The sequence below is a fragment of the Saimiri boliviensis genome, chromosome 2 (assembly GCF_048565385.1).
Source record: "Saimiri boliviensis isolate mSaiBol1 chromosome 2, mSaiBol1.pri, whole genome shotgun sequence".
In the NCBI taxonomy this organism is placed as follows: Eukaryota; Metazoa; Chordata; class Mammalia; order Primates; family Cebidae; genus Saimiri; species Saimiri boliviensis.
The window spans coordinates 5,460,365-5,479,819 of NC_133450.1; the positions used below are offsets into that span (position 1 = coordinate 5,460,365).

Sequence of the window (19,455 nt, forward strand, 5' to 3'; positions counted from 1 at the left end):
AAAAAAAAAAAAAAAAAAAAAAAAAAAAAACGTGAATTGAGAACTTTAAAATTAGAAAATACCAACGATGATTAGCTTTTTTCACCCGGAGCAAATGTGTCAGTACCTTGTACTTGGTGTTTGCTGGGATGTTGGTTTTCCATCGGACAGTGTAGTATCGGGAGTCTGTAATCTTCTGGTGTTTAGGCAGCGAGTTGTCTGCCCACGTAATCCTTACTGTGTCATGACTCAGAATGGAAGCCTGAACTCCCACTGGTGGCATCATGGGAGTGGGATCTGGCACTGGAGTGTATGGAGCATTAATAACAAATAAATCAACTTCAGAAGTGTCTAAGCAGAAAATAATTAAAAAGGGGTGGCATTTTAATGTAAACAAAAATAAAATAAAAGGGAAATGCAGGGTAATATAATGGAATGAAAGGTGAGAAATGGAGAAAAAGAAAGAAAATTCGGAGTTAATAGAGAACCACCAGTCATTTAAAAGACTATTTCCACTTCCGTTCTTTCAGGAAACAATTACAGAAAAATGTTAAGAAAAGCAGTAATAAACTATATTGTCTACTGCATTCTATAGGCATATTAAAATGTGACAATCCAGTGATTATATTAATGTATTCATGCTTGAATTTTCTTAAAATAACTTGAAAATTCTACCTCCTGTTCAAAAAGGCTCATGAGGCCAGGCACAGTGGCTCATGCCTGTAATCACAGCACTTTGAGAGGCTGAGGCAGGAAAATCACCTGAGATCAGGAATTCACGACCAGCCTAGCCAATATGGTGAAACCCTGTCTCTAGTAAAACCCTTTATCTACTAAAAAGATAAAAATTAGCCGGACATGGTGGCTGGTGCCTGTAGTCCCAGCTACTCGGGAGGCTGAGGCATAAGAATCGCTTGAACCCAGGAGGCAGAGGTTACAGTGAGCCGAGGTTGCGCCACTGTACTGCAGCCTGGGTGACAGAGCAAGGCTCCGTCTCAAAACAGCAACAACAACAACAAAAAAACAAAAAGGCTCATGAAGAAAAAACTGCTTTTAAAATCAGGACTACAATTTCTAAACAAGCAATACGAAGCTCGTGGTTTATTTTGAGATTCCAGTGAATGTGGCTGAATTTTTGGGACAAGAGTTATCTGTGATATCACTGATCGTGTAAGGGTCCAACTCTCAAACCTGAGTCCTGAATGTCAGCCATGGGTATTGAGGGTATATGATACCCACAAAGGGTCAAGTTCAGACTCCCTCATGTCCTGGGTCTAAAGACAGTAGAGTGACATAGTTTACACCCAAATAAAGCAAAAGGAACTCAAGGTATACTCTTCCTTCAGGAAAGGTAAGCCGACACCATGACACTATCTATCAGTTTCTTCCACAGAGCCAGAGAAAAACCCAGTGATGAATCCCCATCAGTTAAGGGAAATGCCATGGTTATCGCAGATCCAAGTAACAAACTTCCCAAACTTTAGAAATCAGCGTACTATACAGTACAAATACAGAGTCCTATACAGAGTACTATACAGTAACAAACTTTCCAAACTTCAGAAGTCAGTGTTAGTTACACAGTACGTATCTGATGGAAAGCCTACACTCATGTCGCTGTCCTGTGCCATATACAACAGATACTTCTCTGAGGCCAGAATGAGCACAGAAGCACCATGCACCATGGGCCCAGGGCAACACAGCAGGATCCACATGGGCTTCCCCAATGCATGCTTAGGTTTTCTAAGTACACATACTGATTTAAGTTCAGGGTTTACAATGGCCTTCTCACATAGTCATGGTGACTAGTCCTTCCTCTTACTCAAAATGTGCAATAGCATAGACCTTGTTTATGAATAATTGGTAAGCTATAGTCTCCATTTGTGTATTTCCTGCATAATGAGAACTAAAAATAATAGAAGAGCAGCATACATTATATAACCAAGATCTTTGTTCAAAGTTTGGCAGGACACCTACCAATTAATTACAGAAAATGCACCTTCAGGTGTAGAAGTCACCAGAATACTTGGAGGAATTTTTTTCTTATGTGTAGCAACTCTTAGAAAACATACCTAGATTATATGACTCAGGAATATTTTCTTGTATATTTCTAGCCAGCAGGCTACATTTTTAAGCCATATAAAATAATTTCAAACTTGTTTTTTGCTATTATAGCCTGATTTTAGAAAGCGGTAGACCACTTATTTAAATATTCTTTTTCATGTAATCTTTTCTCCTTTTTATAATACTAATGCTATGGCTAAAAGAATTATAAAATATAACCACAAAGAAGATAGGACAGAACTATCACATGTGTAGAACTACCAAATGTGTAGGAATTAAACAATCTCTTAGATACTCTTAAATAGAAGCTTTAAAAAAAAAAAGACAAAGATTAGACCCCCTGATGCACTGCTTCTAATGTCAGTACAGTGACACAGCTCACACCCAAATAAAGCAAAAGGAACTCAAGGGTATATGTACTCTTCCTTCAAGAAAAGTAAGCTTTATTAAAGAGTATTACAAAGAGTATTACCAAATCTGTACAATTATGCAACGTATCTAGCAGACATCACTGGACAATAGAGAATCAAAGTTTTGGAAATAAATGAAAAAGAAAATTTCTGAAAATAAATTCTTTGGTTTCCAGTGTTCTTTTTAAAAATTTATAACTCTAACATATTTACTTCAGTAAACCTTCTATTTTGGATCTAAATTAGACCTTATATAGCTATAGAAAAATTTACATGACATGTATACTACTTTATTTTAGAGATATTTTAAGTAGATAATTCAAAGAAAAACAATGACTATTTGGTCTCCTTTGTAATAAATGTATAACTGATCAAATGGATAGTAGCTCTGGCCTTATACTCAAGCTTACGAAAGGCACATAGAAAAACACTTCCCTAACCAATTCAGGTGAATAGTAAATGCTGGATTCACAAATCACACGTGTTTATTGCCACAGTCAGTAATCTTTTTTGTTTTTGACTCACTTCAGTTTCAGCTCACATGCCCAAAAGATGGAAAATCACTTTTAATGATCTCAAAACTCTGCCTTCCACATCCTAACATTAAAAACATGTGTGTATATCTACATAACAAAATCAGTATTTTCCAAAAAAGCAAAACAGGAATGAACAGAACTTTCCATGCTGAAAGCCCACCTTCCCTTTTGAAGTCAGCACCGGAAACTACCGTACGCTTTTTCTTCACTGACACCTACAGGATAGGTCTCGTGCCAATATTCTACCTAAACTGCTGGGAAAAGCACTGGAGACTAGGAAAGATGGGATACCATACCTGTGTGAGGCCTGGTCACAGCACTCTCGTACAGGGGGATGCCTTCACCCACGTTATTAAATGCTTTCAGGGTAATCACATAGTGAGAGCTGGGATCTGAAGGAAAGAAACAGATGCACACAAAAAATTCTCACTGTAGAATTTTAAAAAATTCAGGAGTGGCTGTGCATAATCTTAACTACAGAAGAATTCAAGAAAGACAACTTTAAAATTTTTTATAGGGGATTATTTTAGGGTGTGGGGAGATGTGGAGATGGAAGCACACACAGTACAGAAAAACTGGCGGGGATCTACTTCCTGGATTTCGTCTCAGTAGGGGAGGTTGACTGTGCTTGAAATCTCTCTTGGCCTCTCCTATCGTTTAGTGATGTTCAGGGTATGATGAAGGGCGCTTGGCTGAGAATGAATAGATAAGATTTAACGTGCTGAAGCCTAGAGACAGCGCTTGGAATTAAACAAACCCCTTTCATTCCCTGAAGGACAGCCATGGGAACAGACAAGGTACAGAAGGAGGAGATAAACCGTTAACTCAGTAAGTGCCCAGTGTCCTTAAGTCTCCAAGGGGCCTCCAAATCCAGAAATGGCCAAACCTCATCTAGCTGTCACGCCTCATGAGCCATGCCACACGTGGCATGTGTTACTCCAAAACCTTGATACAGCTGCTCTTCTTGGCGGCCGACCCGCTCCCTAGATTGCCACTAATGGGCAACATATAGAGGCACCTGGTCTTCCTGTGTCAGAACTGACAAGGAAAAAAGTCCTTTGGGCAACAGAGGAGATGAAAATGTCATTCACTGAGATTGGGAGAAGAGGCAAGAGCCATCATGATACACAGGTTCAAGGCTTGATTCTAGGTGCTCTTCTGTTTCCCACTCTTTGCTTTCACCCTATGTGCTTTCATTCATTTCCTTAGCTTTGATAAGCATGTATGTCTCATCAACTGCAAATACAGATCTGCAGTCTGGATCTTTCTTATGAGCACCAGACTTTTACGTTCAATTGTCTGTTTGGCATTTCCTCTTGGGTGTCTCAACTCTTTCCCTCCCTACCCCGCCTCCAGCTCCAGACTGGCTCCAGCATCCCCTAGTTTAGTAAACGACACTACCACCAAGCCTGCTGCTCAAGCCAGAAACCTAGGGGTTATTAAGACCTCCTTTTCCCTCATCCCCTCTGGACAAATAATCAAGTTTTGTTGAATCTTCTACTTGTCTTCTCCCACCACTAACTTTCCCCAGTTCTCTGTGCTCCATCATTCCTGGCCACTTCTCAGTTCATTGAGCACTGTGTTCACACCAACACGACGCCTTCCTGCTTGCAGCTGCTCCCTATGCTGGGGATACATCCCACTCTTCCTGTTTTACCTAGTAGATAAGCCTATTCATCTGAAAGGACTCATTCCACACTGGACTAACTTCTCTAGTTACACGGCCCATTACTCTTGTTTAGTGCTGTGAACAATTTCAATTATTTTTGAATTGTATTATTTCTAATAATTGTGACCACATCTGTCTCATTCTCTGCTCTATCTCTAGCACAGTGTCTGGGATATTGTAAGTGTTCATTAAATATCTGCTGATTGATCAACAGGTTTGAGGGAGAAGACACTAATTTTGGACCAGATGGAATATGAGATATATCCAGGTACAGATACCCAGTAGGCAGATGTTCATATGGCTCTGAAGCTCAGGGGAGAGTTCCAGGCTCAGGAATAGATGAATTGCTAATTGTACTTCTCCACCTCTGACTTGCTTCTTTTACTCAACATCATATGCATCTTAGATCTATCTAGGTCAATAATTATAGCTCAAGTTTGTTTTGCTTTATGCCAAGCTAACTTTTTTGTTACTCTGCAATATAGGTATTCAATTTTCTAATAAATTCTATCTGCATATTCTCTTCTACATGCAGCACTCCTCTCATCTCTCTGTTTCAAATGCTATTCTGAGTCTATCTTTCAAGCTCAGGTGTTTCTTCCCCGACTGTGTCTTGCTAGCCCTCCCTTCTCTGAACAAAATTCACTTCAATTTACTTCATTGTTTCTTGTGTTTTTTGTTCTGTTAGACTGAAAGCACGTGCAGGTCAAGGACCATGTTTTGTCTATACTGCAAAGGAGTTTTATTTCAGTAGTTTCATAAAGAAAACAGTATGAGGCTGGTTACTATGGGGGACTTTTTTTTTTTTTTTTTTTTTTTTTTTTTTTTTTTTTTAAGACAAGGCCTCGCTCTGTCACCCGGCTGGAGTACAGTGCTATGATTAGGACTCACTGCAGTCTCGACCCTCCAGGGATCAAGTGATCCTCCCACTTCAGCCTCCCAAGTAGATGGGACTACAGGCACACACCACCATGCCTGGATAATTTTTAAGTTTTGTAGAGATGAGGTCTCACTATGTTGCCCAAGTTGGTCTTGAACTTCTGGGCTCAAGCAATCTTCCTGCCTCAGCCTCTCAAAGTGCAGGGATTATAGGTGTGAGCCACTGTGCCTGGCCAGACATTTTTATTCTACCAGCAAAGCTTTCCTTTTGCTCTCTAATGATTGTCTTCAAAGATGTTCATGTGGGCATACATTTCCTAGGTTAACTGTACTGTTTTTTCTTTGGAAGAAAAAAGACAAAGGTGACTTTTCTTAAAATATTTAAATCACAACTTACTTTCTACCAGGAAGGATGAATATAACTCATCTGTTAGGCACTTGGAGTTGTTCTTAGAAAAGATGTTTACAAAGAAATGATTTGAATGAAAATTTGGTTAGGGCAGATTCTGATTTTAAAAACAAGTGTTTCACAAAAGATCTATAATGATAATCCAATTTGGAAAAGTAATTATACCTAACAAAATTAATTCATTATTTATCAAAAAATAATGAACTTTTATTTTAAACACTTCTCAAATTTTAAATATTTCTCAAATTCTTTTGCTTTTACAATCAATTATGAGGCTGGGCACAGTGGCTCACACCTGTAATCCTAGCACTTTGGAAGGCTGAGGTGGAAGGATCATCTGAGGTCAGAAGTTTGAGACCAACCTGGCCAAAATGGTGAAATCCTGTTTCTACCAAAATACAGACATTAGTTGGGTGTGGCAGCGCATGCCTGTAATCCCAGCTACTTAGGAGGCTGAGGCAGAAGAATCATTTGAACCCAGGAGGTGGAGGTTGCTGTGAGTCAAGATCGCACCACTGCCCTCCAGCTTGGGAGACAGAGTGAGATTTCATCTCAAAAAAGTAAACTGTGAGGTATAATTAGCATACAATAAAATGTATCCACTGAAATGCACATTTTGAGTTTTGACAAATATATATACCTTATATAATCACTACCAAAATCAAGATATAGAACATTTCCAATACTCCAAGTAGCTCCCTGGCGCCTTTTTAATTGATTCCTATCACCCCTGGTTCCAGGTGACCACTGGTCTTGCTTTGCCACTATAGATAAATTCTGCCTATTTTGTAATTCGCAAAATGTAACAGCACATTATGTAGATTGTGATTGACTTATTCTGCTCAGCATGTTTGTGAGATTAATTTATGTTGTGTCTTGATAGCCTATTGTAATTGCTGAGTAGTACTCCATTATATGGATAGATCACAATTTACCATTTACCTGTTGATGAAAAGTTTGTTATTTCCCCTTGTTCACAAAGTTACTATCAACCCTGTATATAAGTTTTTACATCGATATGTATTTTTATTTCTTTTAAATAATTATCTATGAGTGGGATTACTGGGTTAGATGGTTAACTTTATAAGAAACCTCCAAACTGTTTTCCAAAGGGGTTGTACTGTCAAACGTTCCCACCAGCTTGTATGAGCAGTCCTGTCTGTATCCTTGCTGATATTTGTTATTGCGAGTCTACTGAAGTTTAGCAATTCTAGTGGGTGTGTAATGGAATTTCACCGTGGGTTTAATTTGCATTCTCTTATGATTGATGTTGCTGATCATCTTTTCATATGCTTATTGTCCATTCCTATATTTTCTTTGGTATAGTGTCTGTTCAAATCTCCTGGCCATTTTTTATCGGATTGCCTTCTTATTATTGACTTGTAAGAGTTTTATATATTTTGGACTCAAATTCTTTGTTTGATATTTAAATGGTGGACATTTTCTCCATCTGTGGCTTGCCTTTTCATTATATTGGTATTTTTCTAAAAGTAGAAGTTTTAAAGTTTTGATGAAATCCAATCACCAATTTTTGTTTTACAACCTAAGAGGTCCTTGCCTGACCCAAAGTCATAAAGATTTTTTCCTATGTTTTCTTGTATCATTGTTATCCCAAAGTCATTTGGATCTTGCATTTAGGTCTGTTTTTGCATTCAGTGTAAGACAAGGGTTAAAGTTCCTTTTATTTCTCATACAGATATCCAGGTATACCCTCACCTGTGGTTACAAAGACTATCTTATCCCCACTAAATTATCTAAGTACTTTTTTCAAAAACCAACTGACTAAATACACATGGATCTATTTCTGGACTCTATTCTGTTGCACTGATCTGTAACATCTACCTTTACAATACCACCACTACTCTCAATTATAAAAAGACATGAAATCAGGTATCATGGGTCTTCCAATTTTCTTCTTTAAAAAAAATGGCTATTCTAGTTCCTTTGATTTTTCATAAAAATTACTAGAATAAACTTACCAATTTCTACAAAAAAAGCCTATTGGGACTGCACTGGGGAGAAGTGTCACCTTAATAACATCATGGCTTCAAACCAGTGAACATGGTATCTTCATTTAAGTATTCTTTCATTTCTTTCAGCAACAATTTTCTATTTTCAGTGCATAGATATTGCACCTGATTTATAAGTCTGTTCCTAAGTACTTCATATTTTTTCACTCTAAGTGATATCATTATTTTAATTCCAATTTCCAACTGCTTATTTTTAGTTTATGGAGATTCAACTATTTTTGTATATTGACTTTGTATTTTGTGACCTTGCTAAATTCACTTAAAAGTTTTAGTGGCCTTTTGGTAGATTCCTTAGGATTTTCTAGCCCAGTTACAATGAACGCATATAGTGCCCAGATACTGGTTTCCAAAATCACTTTTCATAAAAGAAATCAGGGTTCCTTAGAGAAATGGCTGGTTCCAGGGCCAAGGCTAAGGAAATATCAGATGAGCCAGGAATATCTTACTATATTGTCAAAAAGGGAGACAGTGCTCAAAGAAAGATGGAAGATGCCAAATGTATATAGGAACCAGTTATAAAGAGACTCTCATTGGCCATTCTCTTCATGAGGGTGAAAGAAAGTTCTTCCTTATCATAGGATGCTAACATGTACAGAGGAAATATGGAATTAGAAAATTACCACTGGGGAAACATCATTCTAATAACTGTTACTATAGATGCTGAAACTAGTGAGTGAAAGCGTAATGAGAAACAAGATATTTAAAAGACTCATAGTATCTTCTCCACAAGGTACTTTTAATTGCCAAGGAAAAAAATAAGAATTTTATAGCAGGCAAATGCGGCCGTTACCATTTTAACCAACTGATTAAAGTTAACATCACTAGCAATACAGGCTGTAACGTGCCTCCTGATATGACGCACTGACAGGAACCCAACACTTCTACCCTATTCCTTCCAAAAATGCATAACCTGAATGTAATAAGGAAATATTAGCCAAATCTAAATTGAGGAGCATTCTAAAATATACAGATGTAAATGTGGTTAAATGTTAACATTTGGGGAATTCAGGTGAATAACATACAGAAATTATTTGTACTACCTTCACAACTTTCTTGTAAAAATAAAAGTATTAACCTAAAAGGTTAAAAAGAAAGGAATCACATATGCAATTCCTTTCTCTACTTAGCAAACATACCCAGATTTTCAATGGTGTAATAGCGCTGTTTATAGTCCACTTTGATGGTCTGGGCGTGAGGGCTGCCGATGCCATAACCGATGGCATAACCTCTGACCACAATGTTCTGATTCTCTGGAGGAGTCCAGCTCACTACGATGCTAGTAACGAGTGGGCGTACGTGAAGAGAGCTAGGCACTTCAGGAACACGAGTTTCTGGGAAGGAAAAGTAGAAAAGCAAGATGAGATCGACTGTCCTTTAGACTATCTCACCATCCTTGGGGAATGGCATTTAGCCTCCTGCCACACTATTTGGGGCTGTTTTTCACATTATGCCCAGGAGTTCAAAGAGAATTATGTACGTATAGTGAAATACAGTCCATAATTTTACTGCATTCTAAGGAAAAAAAAAAAAAACAAGACCTGAACAGCTTTAAATATAAGACACTGCAATATTAATTTGGAAGGGAAAACAAAGTGATCCAAGAACCTCTCCTGCCCCAGTGGAGAAAAGCAAATTGCCTTTCAATAGTTACCATCTCTCTGGGTCCCAAACTCTCTTGGAATGAGAACGGCATAACGCTGAGTAGTTGGAAGCCTGTTGTTAATAGGTGTTTAAGCCTCACATTATAGTAATGGCACCAATTATTTACTCCCTAAGTAGTACGGTAAGTCAGAAAACAAGAAATTTTAGAGCTACAATTGATTCAGCTGGTGAGAGACTTAAGGAGCTTAAAAAGGAGGAAACTGGCATGCTCTTTCACATAACACTGTTTCAGGGCATAAATTACTACCTTAATTTAAAAAGGAGTAAACTGAGGCCAGGCATGGTGGCTCACACCTGTAACTGCAGCACTTTGTAAGGCCAAGGAGAAAGAGTCACTTGAGCCCAGGAGTTCAAGACCAGTTTGAGCAACATAGTGAGACCATGTCTCTTTAAAAAAATAAATAAATAACCAGCCAAGTGTGTTGGTACACACCTGTGGTTTCAGCTACTCACGAGGCTGAGACGGTAGGATCGTGCTTGAGCATGGGAGATTAAGGGTGCAGTGAGCCATGACTGCAGTCCAGACTGGGTGGGAGAGGGAGACCCCTTTTCAAAAATAAAAAAATTATAAACTGAGACTTAGAACAAGAACTCAGGTCTTTTGCCTCCCAAGTCCAGCACCTGTCACTGATAAAGGTGCTACCTATACACACCCATTTGGAAGTACTCATTGAATAAACAAGTGAGAAAAAGGGCGAGGTGTCCAGGACTAAAAGGAAAACTGCAATTGAAATAAAGGTATGATTTATATGGCTCAGCCTTAAATTTCAGATCAGCCATCTACTTCATGGCATTGGAAAAAAAAATCCAACTTATAGCACCTACACATTTTTATTTGCTCTAGTTCTGCTTGAAAGGACAGTTCTCTAAAAGGCACTGCAAAAAATCCATTCCAGAAGCCTTGATGTACTACAGGAATGACAACAGTATGATACACTAAAGTTCACAGACTTGAGCCATATCCACCCAAGCCTGTCGCTTTCCAGTTTGACTCGTTTGACTATAGCTAGCATTTTTTGTGTACCAATCTGGCCAATTGCTATTCTTTTTTTTTCTTTGAGACAGAGTTTTGCTCTTGTTGCCCAGGCTGGAGTGCAGTGGCACCACCTTGGCTCACTGCAACCTCTGCCTCTCGGGTTCAAGTGATTCTCCTGCCTCAGCCTCCCAAGCAGCTGGGATTGCAGGCATAAGCCACTGCGCCCGGCCCCAATTGTTATTCTTACCATCTAGGTCACTTTCAAAAGTTTCAGCAGATAGCCAGTCAGTTGCCGGGCCTGTACCATTGATCGTTAGAGCAGCTACTCGGAAATTATATTCAGTCCCCCGATCGAGGCCTGAGACCAAATGACAAAAAAGACAAGCTGGAACAAAAGCTTTGGAAAAACGAAAGATTAATAATCCGTCCTTAAGGCAACTATGTCAGTCACCAACTCAGTATATAAGCTTGACAAAGTTTCAGTTAAAGTTAATCAGTGCAAGCAAAACACAAATACAACGTAGGGTAGCTTCCATCTCTAAATAAAGCAAAGGCTGAAGCCCACGCCATCTAAGAGGAAAACAGAAATGACTGAAGCTCCCAGGAGATTGCAGACTTTTGTTTAAGAGCTTGAAGGCACCTCAGAGATCATTTAATGCAATCCCTTCATTGTGTTACAAAGAAAGCTGAGGCCAAAAAGAGGGCAAGAATAATGAGTTATAACAAAGGAACAAAGGTATCTGGTCAGGCACCAACACCTAGGAAGGAATGTAAAGATGTAACTCCTATTGAGTTACCTCTGTTCTCTGAGCCACCTCATAACCATGGCAGAGAAATTTTAAGCACCAAATATGGTCTCAAAATCTATTCTTTAACAACCAATTGCTCATATATTATATAGTAGGTAAAAGTGGAAAATGACCCAAACCTATCTGTTATGCAACTTTTTATTTACTACCAGCTAATAAAGTACATGATTTACCAATGTATCAAAGGCAACAAAGATAACACGTAGAAACATCTATCCTACAAAACAGGGCAACAGTTAATAACATGGTCACTTATATGTTCACACATACATTTTTAAAGCACTTAAATGCCAGATATTGTGGTAGGTCTTGCAAGGTTATGAAAATTATCCTGCTTTCCCATATCCAAACGTTGGGATCTTTACCAAGCAGCACAATACAGGAACTCCAAAGACAGAGATACTGAGATCATAATTTGTCCAGGACATGGGAGAAGCCCTGGTTTGGTTAACTAACCCTGTCTCATGGTACGGGACAAGAGCTGGTAGGTTCCATCTCAGCAGGCCCATCCTGACAATCTGTATGCTCTAAAAAAGCAGGCAGCAAGATGGAAGGGAGGAGCAAAATGCCTGGGCCCAAGTCAGTTTACCTCCTTTTCTCCCCACACACTGAACCAGACTAGAGTGAGCTGCACGTGTGTTTGTTTGTTAACAGATAATAATCTGGACTACTAGCAAACACTGCTCAATGAAGGTCCTGAAGGAATCCAACCAATTATTCCCTGTCCTTTGGGGACAGCTGGGATGTATGACAGAGCAAGCAAATATGAGGTACTATATAAAGAGGCTGCGTTCCTCTCCCGCTAAGTACCCTATAGAGTTTATAGACTATGACTAAGGTATACGATATACATCCTAAAGATATGGTAACATCCGTTTAGTGCTATAACAACAATTACTTCTGCCTAAAATGTAATTATATAATGTGTTGTTGGTAAAGGATCCCGGTAATCCATTTTGTTCACTAATACTTATCAGGCTTCAAGTTAATGCTTTAAGAGTTCAAGCATCTCCATTTTTGTTCACCATTGTAGTAGTGCCAGAGCATGCCAACAAAAGTTCAATGAAATCTACTGAATGAATAAATCCAGATATGATTTTAAAATGTTAAGAATTTTCTCGATAAATATAAAGCCATTTTTACCACAAAAATTCTATTTTGCTTACACATCAAATGCTTCATTGAGAAAATGAATAATCTCATGGGCAAAGACTAGACTTTTTATAACAGCAACAAGAATGGTGCCTAGTATATAATAAATGCAATTAAATATTCAAAATGAAAAGCCTTATGAATGGCAAATGTTATTTATCTGAATGTAGAGTAAAACAGTAAAATCAGAAAGTGACCTTTTTTTTTTTTTTCTTGGAGACAAGAGTCTCACTCTGTTGCCCAGGCTACAGTGTAGCGTGGCACGATCATGGCTCAGTGCAACCTTCACTCCCTGGATTCAAATGATCCTCCCACTTCAGCCTCCCAAGTGGTTGGAACCACAGGTTAGCACCACCAAACCTGGTTAATTTTTATACTTTTTTTTTCTTTTCAGTCTCTGCTCATCCGTTAAAATTTTTGTACTTTTTGTAGAGATAAGGTTTCACCCTGTTTCCCAGGCTGGTCTAGAACTCTTGAGCTCAAGCAATCCACCTGCCTCAGCCTCTCACAGTGCTAGGATTACAGGCGTGAGCCACCACACCCAGCTGAAACTGACTTTGAGAACATCTGTGGCCAATGATCCCTTATTGATATTTCTCAGCACCATCTACTGCAGTCATGATTATGGACTGCAGCTAAGAGATGCGGGGTTCTTGTGAAGAAACTGGAAGAGACTGAAGGATATGCCCCTGGAGCCAAACATTCATGTTCTCCGATTTTGAGGTGAGGAGTGAGGAGCTGCTGATTACTGGAGCACAGTTTTTCACTGTCAATGGCTCTCTCAGTTTTTAGGGAGAACATTATACTTTTTTTCTTTTTTGAGAGGGAGTCTTACTCTGTTGCCCAGGCTGGAGTGCAGTGGCGTGAACTCAGTTCACTGCAGGCTGCACCTCCTGGGTTCAAGCGATTCTCATGCCTCAGCCTCCTGAGTTGCTGGGATCATAGGCATGTGCCACCACACCCACCTAATTTTTGTATTTTTAGTAGAGACGGGGTTTCACCATGTTGGCCAGGCTGGTCTTGAACTCCTGACCTCAGGTGATCTGCCCGCCTCAGCCTCCTAAAGTGCCGGGATTACAGGCATCACCACCATGCCTGGCCAGGAAACATGACACTTTTTGACCCTAGATCTTGGTTCTCTCAAGAACCTGGTCCCTGGGGTCACAGGAAAGTGGGTGATGCCAAGCTTCTGCAATCCTTTCAATGTCTACCCAGGAGTGATGAAATATAAAGAAAGTTACAGTTTTCAAAGGGTTATGAAATTAATTCTTGGGCTTACATAATAATGACAATACCTCCCACTCTTATAATTCTTATCTACCAGCACTGCTCTGGAGTTTCCTAGCAAAAAATTTACCCAAGTCAGAGCTTTTGCCCCAAGATTAAACATGCCTTATGACTGCACTGTTACAGCTACAGCTAACTCACACCTTTTGGTTGTAAATGTACTAGACTCAAATTCATCTGTTTGCTTGTGAAACAGATGAGCTCTACTGAAAGACAAAACAAAACCAATACATCTGAGGCAATACCTCCAACAGGCCCAGCCCATGTGAGTTTACTCCTTGGACAGAGGTAGGATGATGGTGCCAAAGCTGAGGCATGTGTAACTGAGCATGACAGAGTCCTGGCACTGTTAAACTAATAAAGGAGTGGGCAGGATGGCATATGCTCAGACTATAGTCAATTCTGCTGCCATATTAGGCGTCTATGAAAACCCTATGGAACAAGGACAGCTTGGGGAATCTGTCTCAATTCTTCGTAGGCATGATCCCAACATTCACAGGGTGAAAGCACTTAATCTGCCTCCCGTGTTCCTCCTGCAAAGGAACCTTGTCCTTGCTTAGCCAACTCTACTTCCCCTGCTTGAGGAAGATGGGCGGGGTGGGGGGGATTCTCTGTGATCTTCAGGGTGAACCCTTATATCATACACATTTGGGTCCAGTTTTACCATGTAAGCCACTCACTCTGTTGCATAGGAAGGGAAACTATACAGAAGAAGCTATCCCTGATAGCATTTTCTAAAACTTTATTGTGTCCATAGTCACATGTATGATTATTGCAATGATGCAGCTATTCACAAATACTGTTTCAGGTCACGTACACACAAGTGGTGGTCGGTGTTACAAAAACCATTTTGTAGACCTCTGTTACCAACTAAACTGAGTGGAGTAATATCTATGCTTACATAGCTTTGTTTAATCATTTTTCAAATTACGAAAAAAGCAATAAATATACTCAGAAAAGAATGTGGAGAATGCAGAAAACACAAGAAAGAAAAAATCAAACTCAATCTCACCACTCAGAGACAGCAGAATCTTTAAGAGTGTTTTCCGTTAATATGTATCAAGCTGGAAGTAGACTGAACCATTACACGTTTTCTGAACCATTTAAAATTTGTTTGTATAAGTCGGCAGCTCAGAGCAGTCATCAGACTAGCGTAATTCAGTATCTGAAAAAGACACCATCTCCCACCTTTTGCCTATGTGCAAGATAGCTTACCTTCAATCAGCTGAGAGAGCTGTGTCCCGCTTACCAAGGTCTCAGTGACATCACTCTTTCGGGAGGCCTTTCGATAGCGAATCTTGTAGCCAGTGATCTGCCCATTTTGTGTGGCTGGAGCAGGTGGCTGCCAGTGAATCATCATACTCTGTGAAAGACAGGATTATAGAAAAAAGGCTGAATATATCAAAAGCTTGGTCTGTTTTACATATTTTTATCCCGATTTTACAGTGTAAAGAGAAGAAACATAGAGGTAGCAAGGTACTCAGAGTTTTACAAAGTTATTTAATAATCACTCAAAAACACCTTTAAATTCTAAAACTCTCAGTGATCAAATGAGAAGATGATACATTCGAGGAGTACACTCTAGACCCCCTGATCTCCTGGCTATTTTGCCAGAAAGATGATGTTGGGTAAAAATCTTGGAAAAGTTTTCAGAAGGAAAGTATAAGAAGGCCAGAACCACATGGATTAGGGACGGAAACTATTATTAGGTATAAAAATTCTTTCCCGTATCCAGGGCAGAAGAGCTGAAATTAAACAATTTCCATCTAAAACTCTTTAAAAAGGGTATGATTAATTAATAGCTGGTTGTCTCTTAAAAAAGGAGTCCTATAGTACTTTCTTATTTTTTTAGTCAGGGTCTCACACTGTCACCCAGGCTATAGTGTAGTAGCATAATCATGGCTCACTAGAGCCTTGAACTCCTGGCTCAAGTGATCCTCTCACCTCAGACTCCTGAGCAGCTGGGACTACAGGCATGAGCCACCGTGCTTGGCTCTCTATAGTACTTCTTGAAAGGACTGAGTATCTCAGTTGTCTGTGCAGTCCAGAAGGGCTCTGGGCCTCCGAGAGCCACACATGGCCCTAAGTACACAGCAAAGTTGGCTAGGAGGGACAGTTTGAGCAGATACAACTAATGTGACAGAAGTCTGCCCTTGATTAACATGGGCTCATCTCACAGCACTAAGGAACCACGTTATAAACAACTTCTTTCTTTCTGCCATATCACTAGGGTTCTGAACAGTTAACATCCAGAATGTAATGTTTTACAGAAAAAGGGCAATTTATTTGCAGAAACGCTAAGCAGTTCTGGCGTCAGAGAAAGGAAGCAAAATCAAGGAGAATAAATGAGTTGGTTTTTAAGCCCAGCTTTAATGCAAGTGTAATATCTATGTGTTTTTATTTCTTTGCTTAATTATGATGTTTTTCAGTTAGGTTCTAATTTATAGGTTTAGTATTTTTAAACGCAGAATATCACAACACTGTCTTTCATGTATTTTGATGCTTTCCCACAGAATTTCACTTTTTATAAGTTCTTCTGAGGCACAATAGTATACCCGTAAAAATGAACAGCAGCATCATAAAGTTTTACCTTTGAATTTCTCACTTCCAAGGACAGATTCTGAGGAGCAGCACTGGGAACTAGAGAAGCAAAAAAAAAAAAAATTTTTTTTTTTTTTTGCATCACCCACACATCACCCATCATGTGGTCATCTTGGCTGTACCTTTGGGAAGTCAGATATTTATTTCAAGGATGTATAGTGGTTCTGAACTCTTCTAGACTCTGAACTTTCCTAGACCCCATATATACTTTGAACCTTAAATGTATTCTTTTATTATTGGTGATAGTCTATCTTTTTTTTTTTTTTTTTGAGACTAAGTTTTGCTCTTGTTGCCCAGGCTGGAGCGCAATGGTACGATCTCAGCTCTCTGCAACCTCTGCCTCCCAGGTTCAAGAGATTCTCCTGCCTCAGCCTCCTGAGTAGCTGGGATCATACGTGCGTGCCACCACACCCAGCTACTTTTTGTATTTTTAGTAGAGATGGGGTTTCACATGTTGACCAGGCTGGTCTTGAACTCCCGACCTCAGGTGATCCACCCACCTTGGGCTCCCAAAGTGCTGGGATTACAGGTATGAACCACTACACCTGGCCCAGGTCTAGCCTTATCTTGGCAGATAACCATACATTTTTCTGGAACCAGGTCTAAGAAACATGGCAAGTGACATTATGGATCAAAATGAGATGTACATAAATCAGTAAGCCTGGCTTTCCCGTGGCGTTCCTAAGCTGGTTTTGAAGGCAGTTCCCAAGTAGAGCAAAGATATTTAAGCAATGACAGCTGGTAAAGTGAGCCATCTGGCTTCCTAAGGCAACCAGATATCAGAAAATATTCATTTAGATGTGAGAAGTTTGGGATTGTTGGTTAAACAGCCACATAACTTTAGTTACTCACTTTAGAACATAATGCAGGATTATCTCAAAGCGTGTGGCCCACCCACACATTCTCTAATATCTCTTTTTATACCGGTGAGAGCAAGCAAAGTAAACCTGATTTGTTTTCTCTCCACTCACAAAATGCTGACTTTAGCCCTTCTCTCCTAATCCACCCATGGAAACTTCTCTCCTTCTGTCTCTAACATTTGGTGACCAGGTATCCAACTAAGTGCCCACTGTGCTACAGCTTCTGGAAGACAAGAGAATGTGTCTTGCTTATTTCTGTGACTTGTGCCTAGCAAAGTGCCTCAAGCCTCAACCCAGAGATTCAGGTAATGAGGATCTGGAGTAGGACCTAGGCATATGTGTTTTGAAAAAAGTACATGAATGATTCCAGCAGTCTCCACGCTAAGAGGTGACTGAGTTGCAGAGGCATCCAACATAGCTGTCATCGTTGTCTTCATTATCATCATCATAGCACACCATAGCTGAGATTTGCTGCATGCTCATTACATGGCAGACCCTTAACCCTTACAATAATCTCAGGACAGAGTTTCTATTATTATTCCCATTTTGTAGATCAGAAAACTACAGAAGAGGTTCGGAGAAGTTAACTTGTCCAAGTTACTTATTTCACCTGTCCTAGGAACCAAGATTTGCGTTATTCCAAAGTTATTCCCTAACCACCATGCTGAGATGGGTTCAGTTCCCACAGGTACTGTAGTTAACACGCCAACACACTTAATGCAGTTAAAATCTGGCTCAGGTGTAGATTTAAGAGGCTATAGTAAACATCTTTTCCCTTCACTCTTCCCCAATATCTTGACTAACTGGCTTATGTAGTTCACTAGCCAAGGTATAACTGCTTATTGTTTCTTTTTTCAAACTTTTTCCTTTTTTTGAGACAGTGCCTCACTCTGTCGCCCAGACTGGAGTGCAGTGGTGCAATCACAGCTCACTGCAGCCTTGACCTCCCTGGGGCCTAGGTGATCCGCCTGCCTCAGCCTTCTGGGTTTTGTCATGTTGTCCAGGCTGGTCTTGAACTTCTGGGCACAAGTGAGCTGCCCGACTTGGCCTCCCAAAGTGCTGGGATTCAGGTGTGAGTCACTGCATCAGGCCTCCCATCCAGCCCATGGAAAACAGCGGTAAGAATAGTACAATGAATGGCTATTCTTTTCAGATTCACAATTACTGATATTCTGTAACATCTGCTTTATTTATCTTATTATATATGTGTACATATATTTATCTATCTACATATTGTTTCTGAATCATCTGAGCAATGACTGCAGCCATCATGATACTTCACTCCAAAATTCTTCAGTGTATATCAACATGTATCTCCTATGAACAAGGACATTCTCCAACAAAATGCAGCAATACAACAAAAACATTCAGACATTTTAATTTTAACCTCAAAATATTATCTAATATAGCTAATAACCTATTTAATATTTACTACTACCTAAAACCATATATATCTAACCTTAAGTAATTATACCAATAGTATCCTTTATGGCTGTTTTTTTTTTACCTCCAGATGCAGGATTCAAAGATCATACATATTTTATTTCATGTGTCTTAAACTCTAATCTAGATTCTAGAATGATTCCTCAAGCTTTTTTTCTTTCATAAAACTAATATATTTTAAGAATCCAAGTAGGTTAAAATTTGAAAAAATTTTTTTTTTGCTAAACTTCCCGTAATTTGGATGGTGTCCGATTGTTTCATCATGATCAGATTCAAGTTAAATATTTTTGGCAGGGATATAACAGAAGTCATACTGTGTTTTCCTCCACATATCACATAAGGAGGCACGTGATGTCAGTCTGTTATTTTATTGGTTAAGTTTGATTATTTGCTTAAGAGAGTGAAACTATAGCTTCTAAAGCATGTGTGTTTATATAAGAGCTGTATACATATAAAGACTTTTTTTAAAAGACATTTTTCTAAAACATTAGATTTAGCTGAGTTTCATTAAACAACATATACCCTTACTAAGTGCAATGAACTCTAATCTTTTCTGTTCTATTCTAAAAATATATATTTTCAAATGCTGGTTTTGACCTACTTAATCTCTTTGGCAAGCTATAGTTTGAAAAACACTGCTCTAGGTCATGGGTGTGTGTGTGCGTGTGTGTGTGTATAATTTAATTTAGAAA

The 19,455-nt window shown here is 39.2% G+C and overlaps 1 protein-coding gene across 11 annotated transcripts in view; it reads right to left on the reverse strand.

Annotated features, from left to right (window-relative positions):
* The window catches only part of NEO1 (neogenin 1), a 247,353-nt gene that overhangs the window by 36,054 nt on the left and 191,844 nt on the right, over positions 1-19,455 (reverse strand). For 9 of the 11 annotated variants that reach the window (XM_074392691.1, XM_039468854.2, XM_039468855.2 and 6 more), the window contains 6 exons: positions 16,450-16,499; positions 15,075-15,222; positions 10,859-10,969; positions 9,110-9,304; positions 3,283-3,378; positions 107-330 (listed from right to left, as the gene is read on the reverse strand). In XM_074392691.1, coding sequence (XP_074248792.1) covers positions 107-330; positions 3,283-3,378; positions 9,110-9,304; positions 10,859-10,969; positions 15,075-15,222; positions 16,450-16,499 — 824 coding nt within the window. The remainder of the gene's footprint in view (positions 1-106; positions 331-3,282; positions 3,379-9,109; positions 9,305-10,858; positions 10,970-15,074; positions 15,223-16,449; positions 16,500-19,455) is intronic. The other 2 variants (XM_074392692.1, XM_039468853.2) reach the window with 1 other exon arrangement.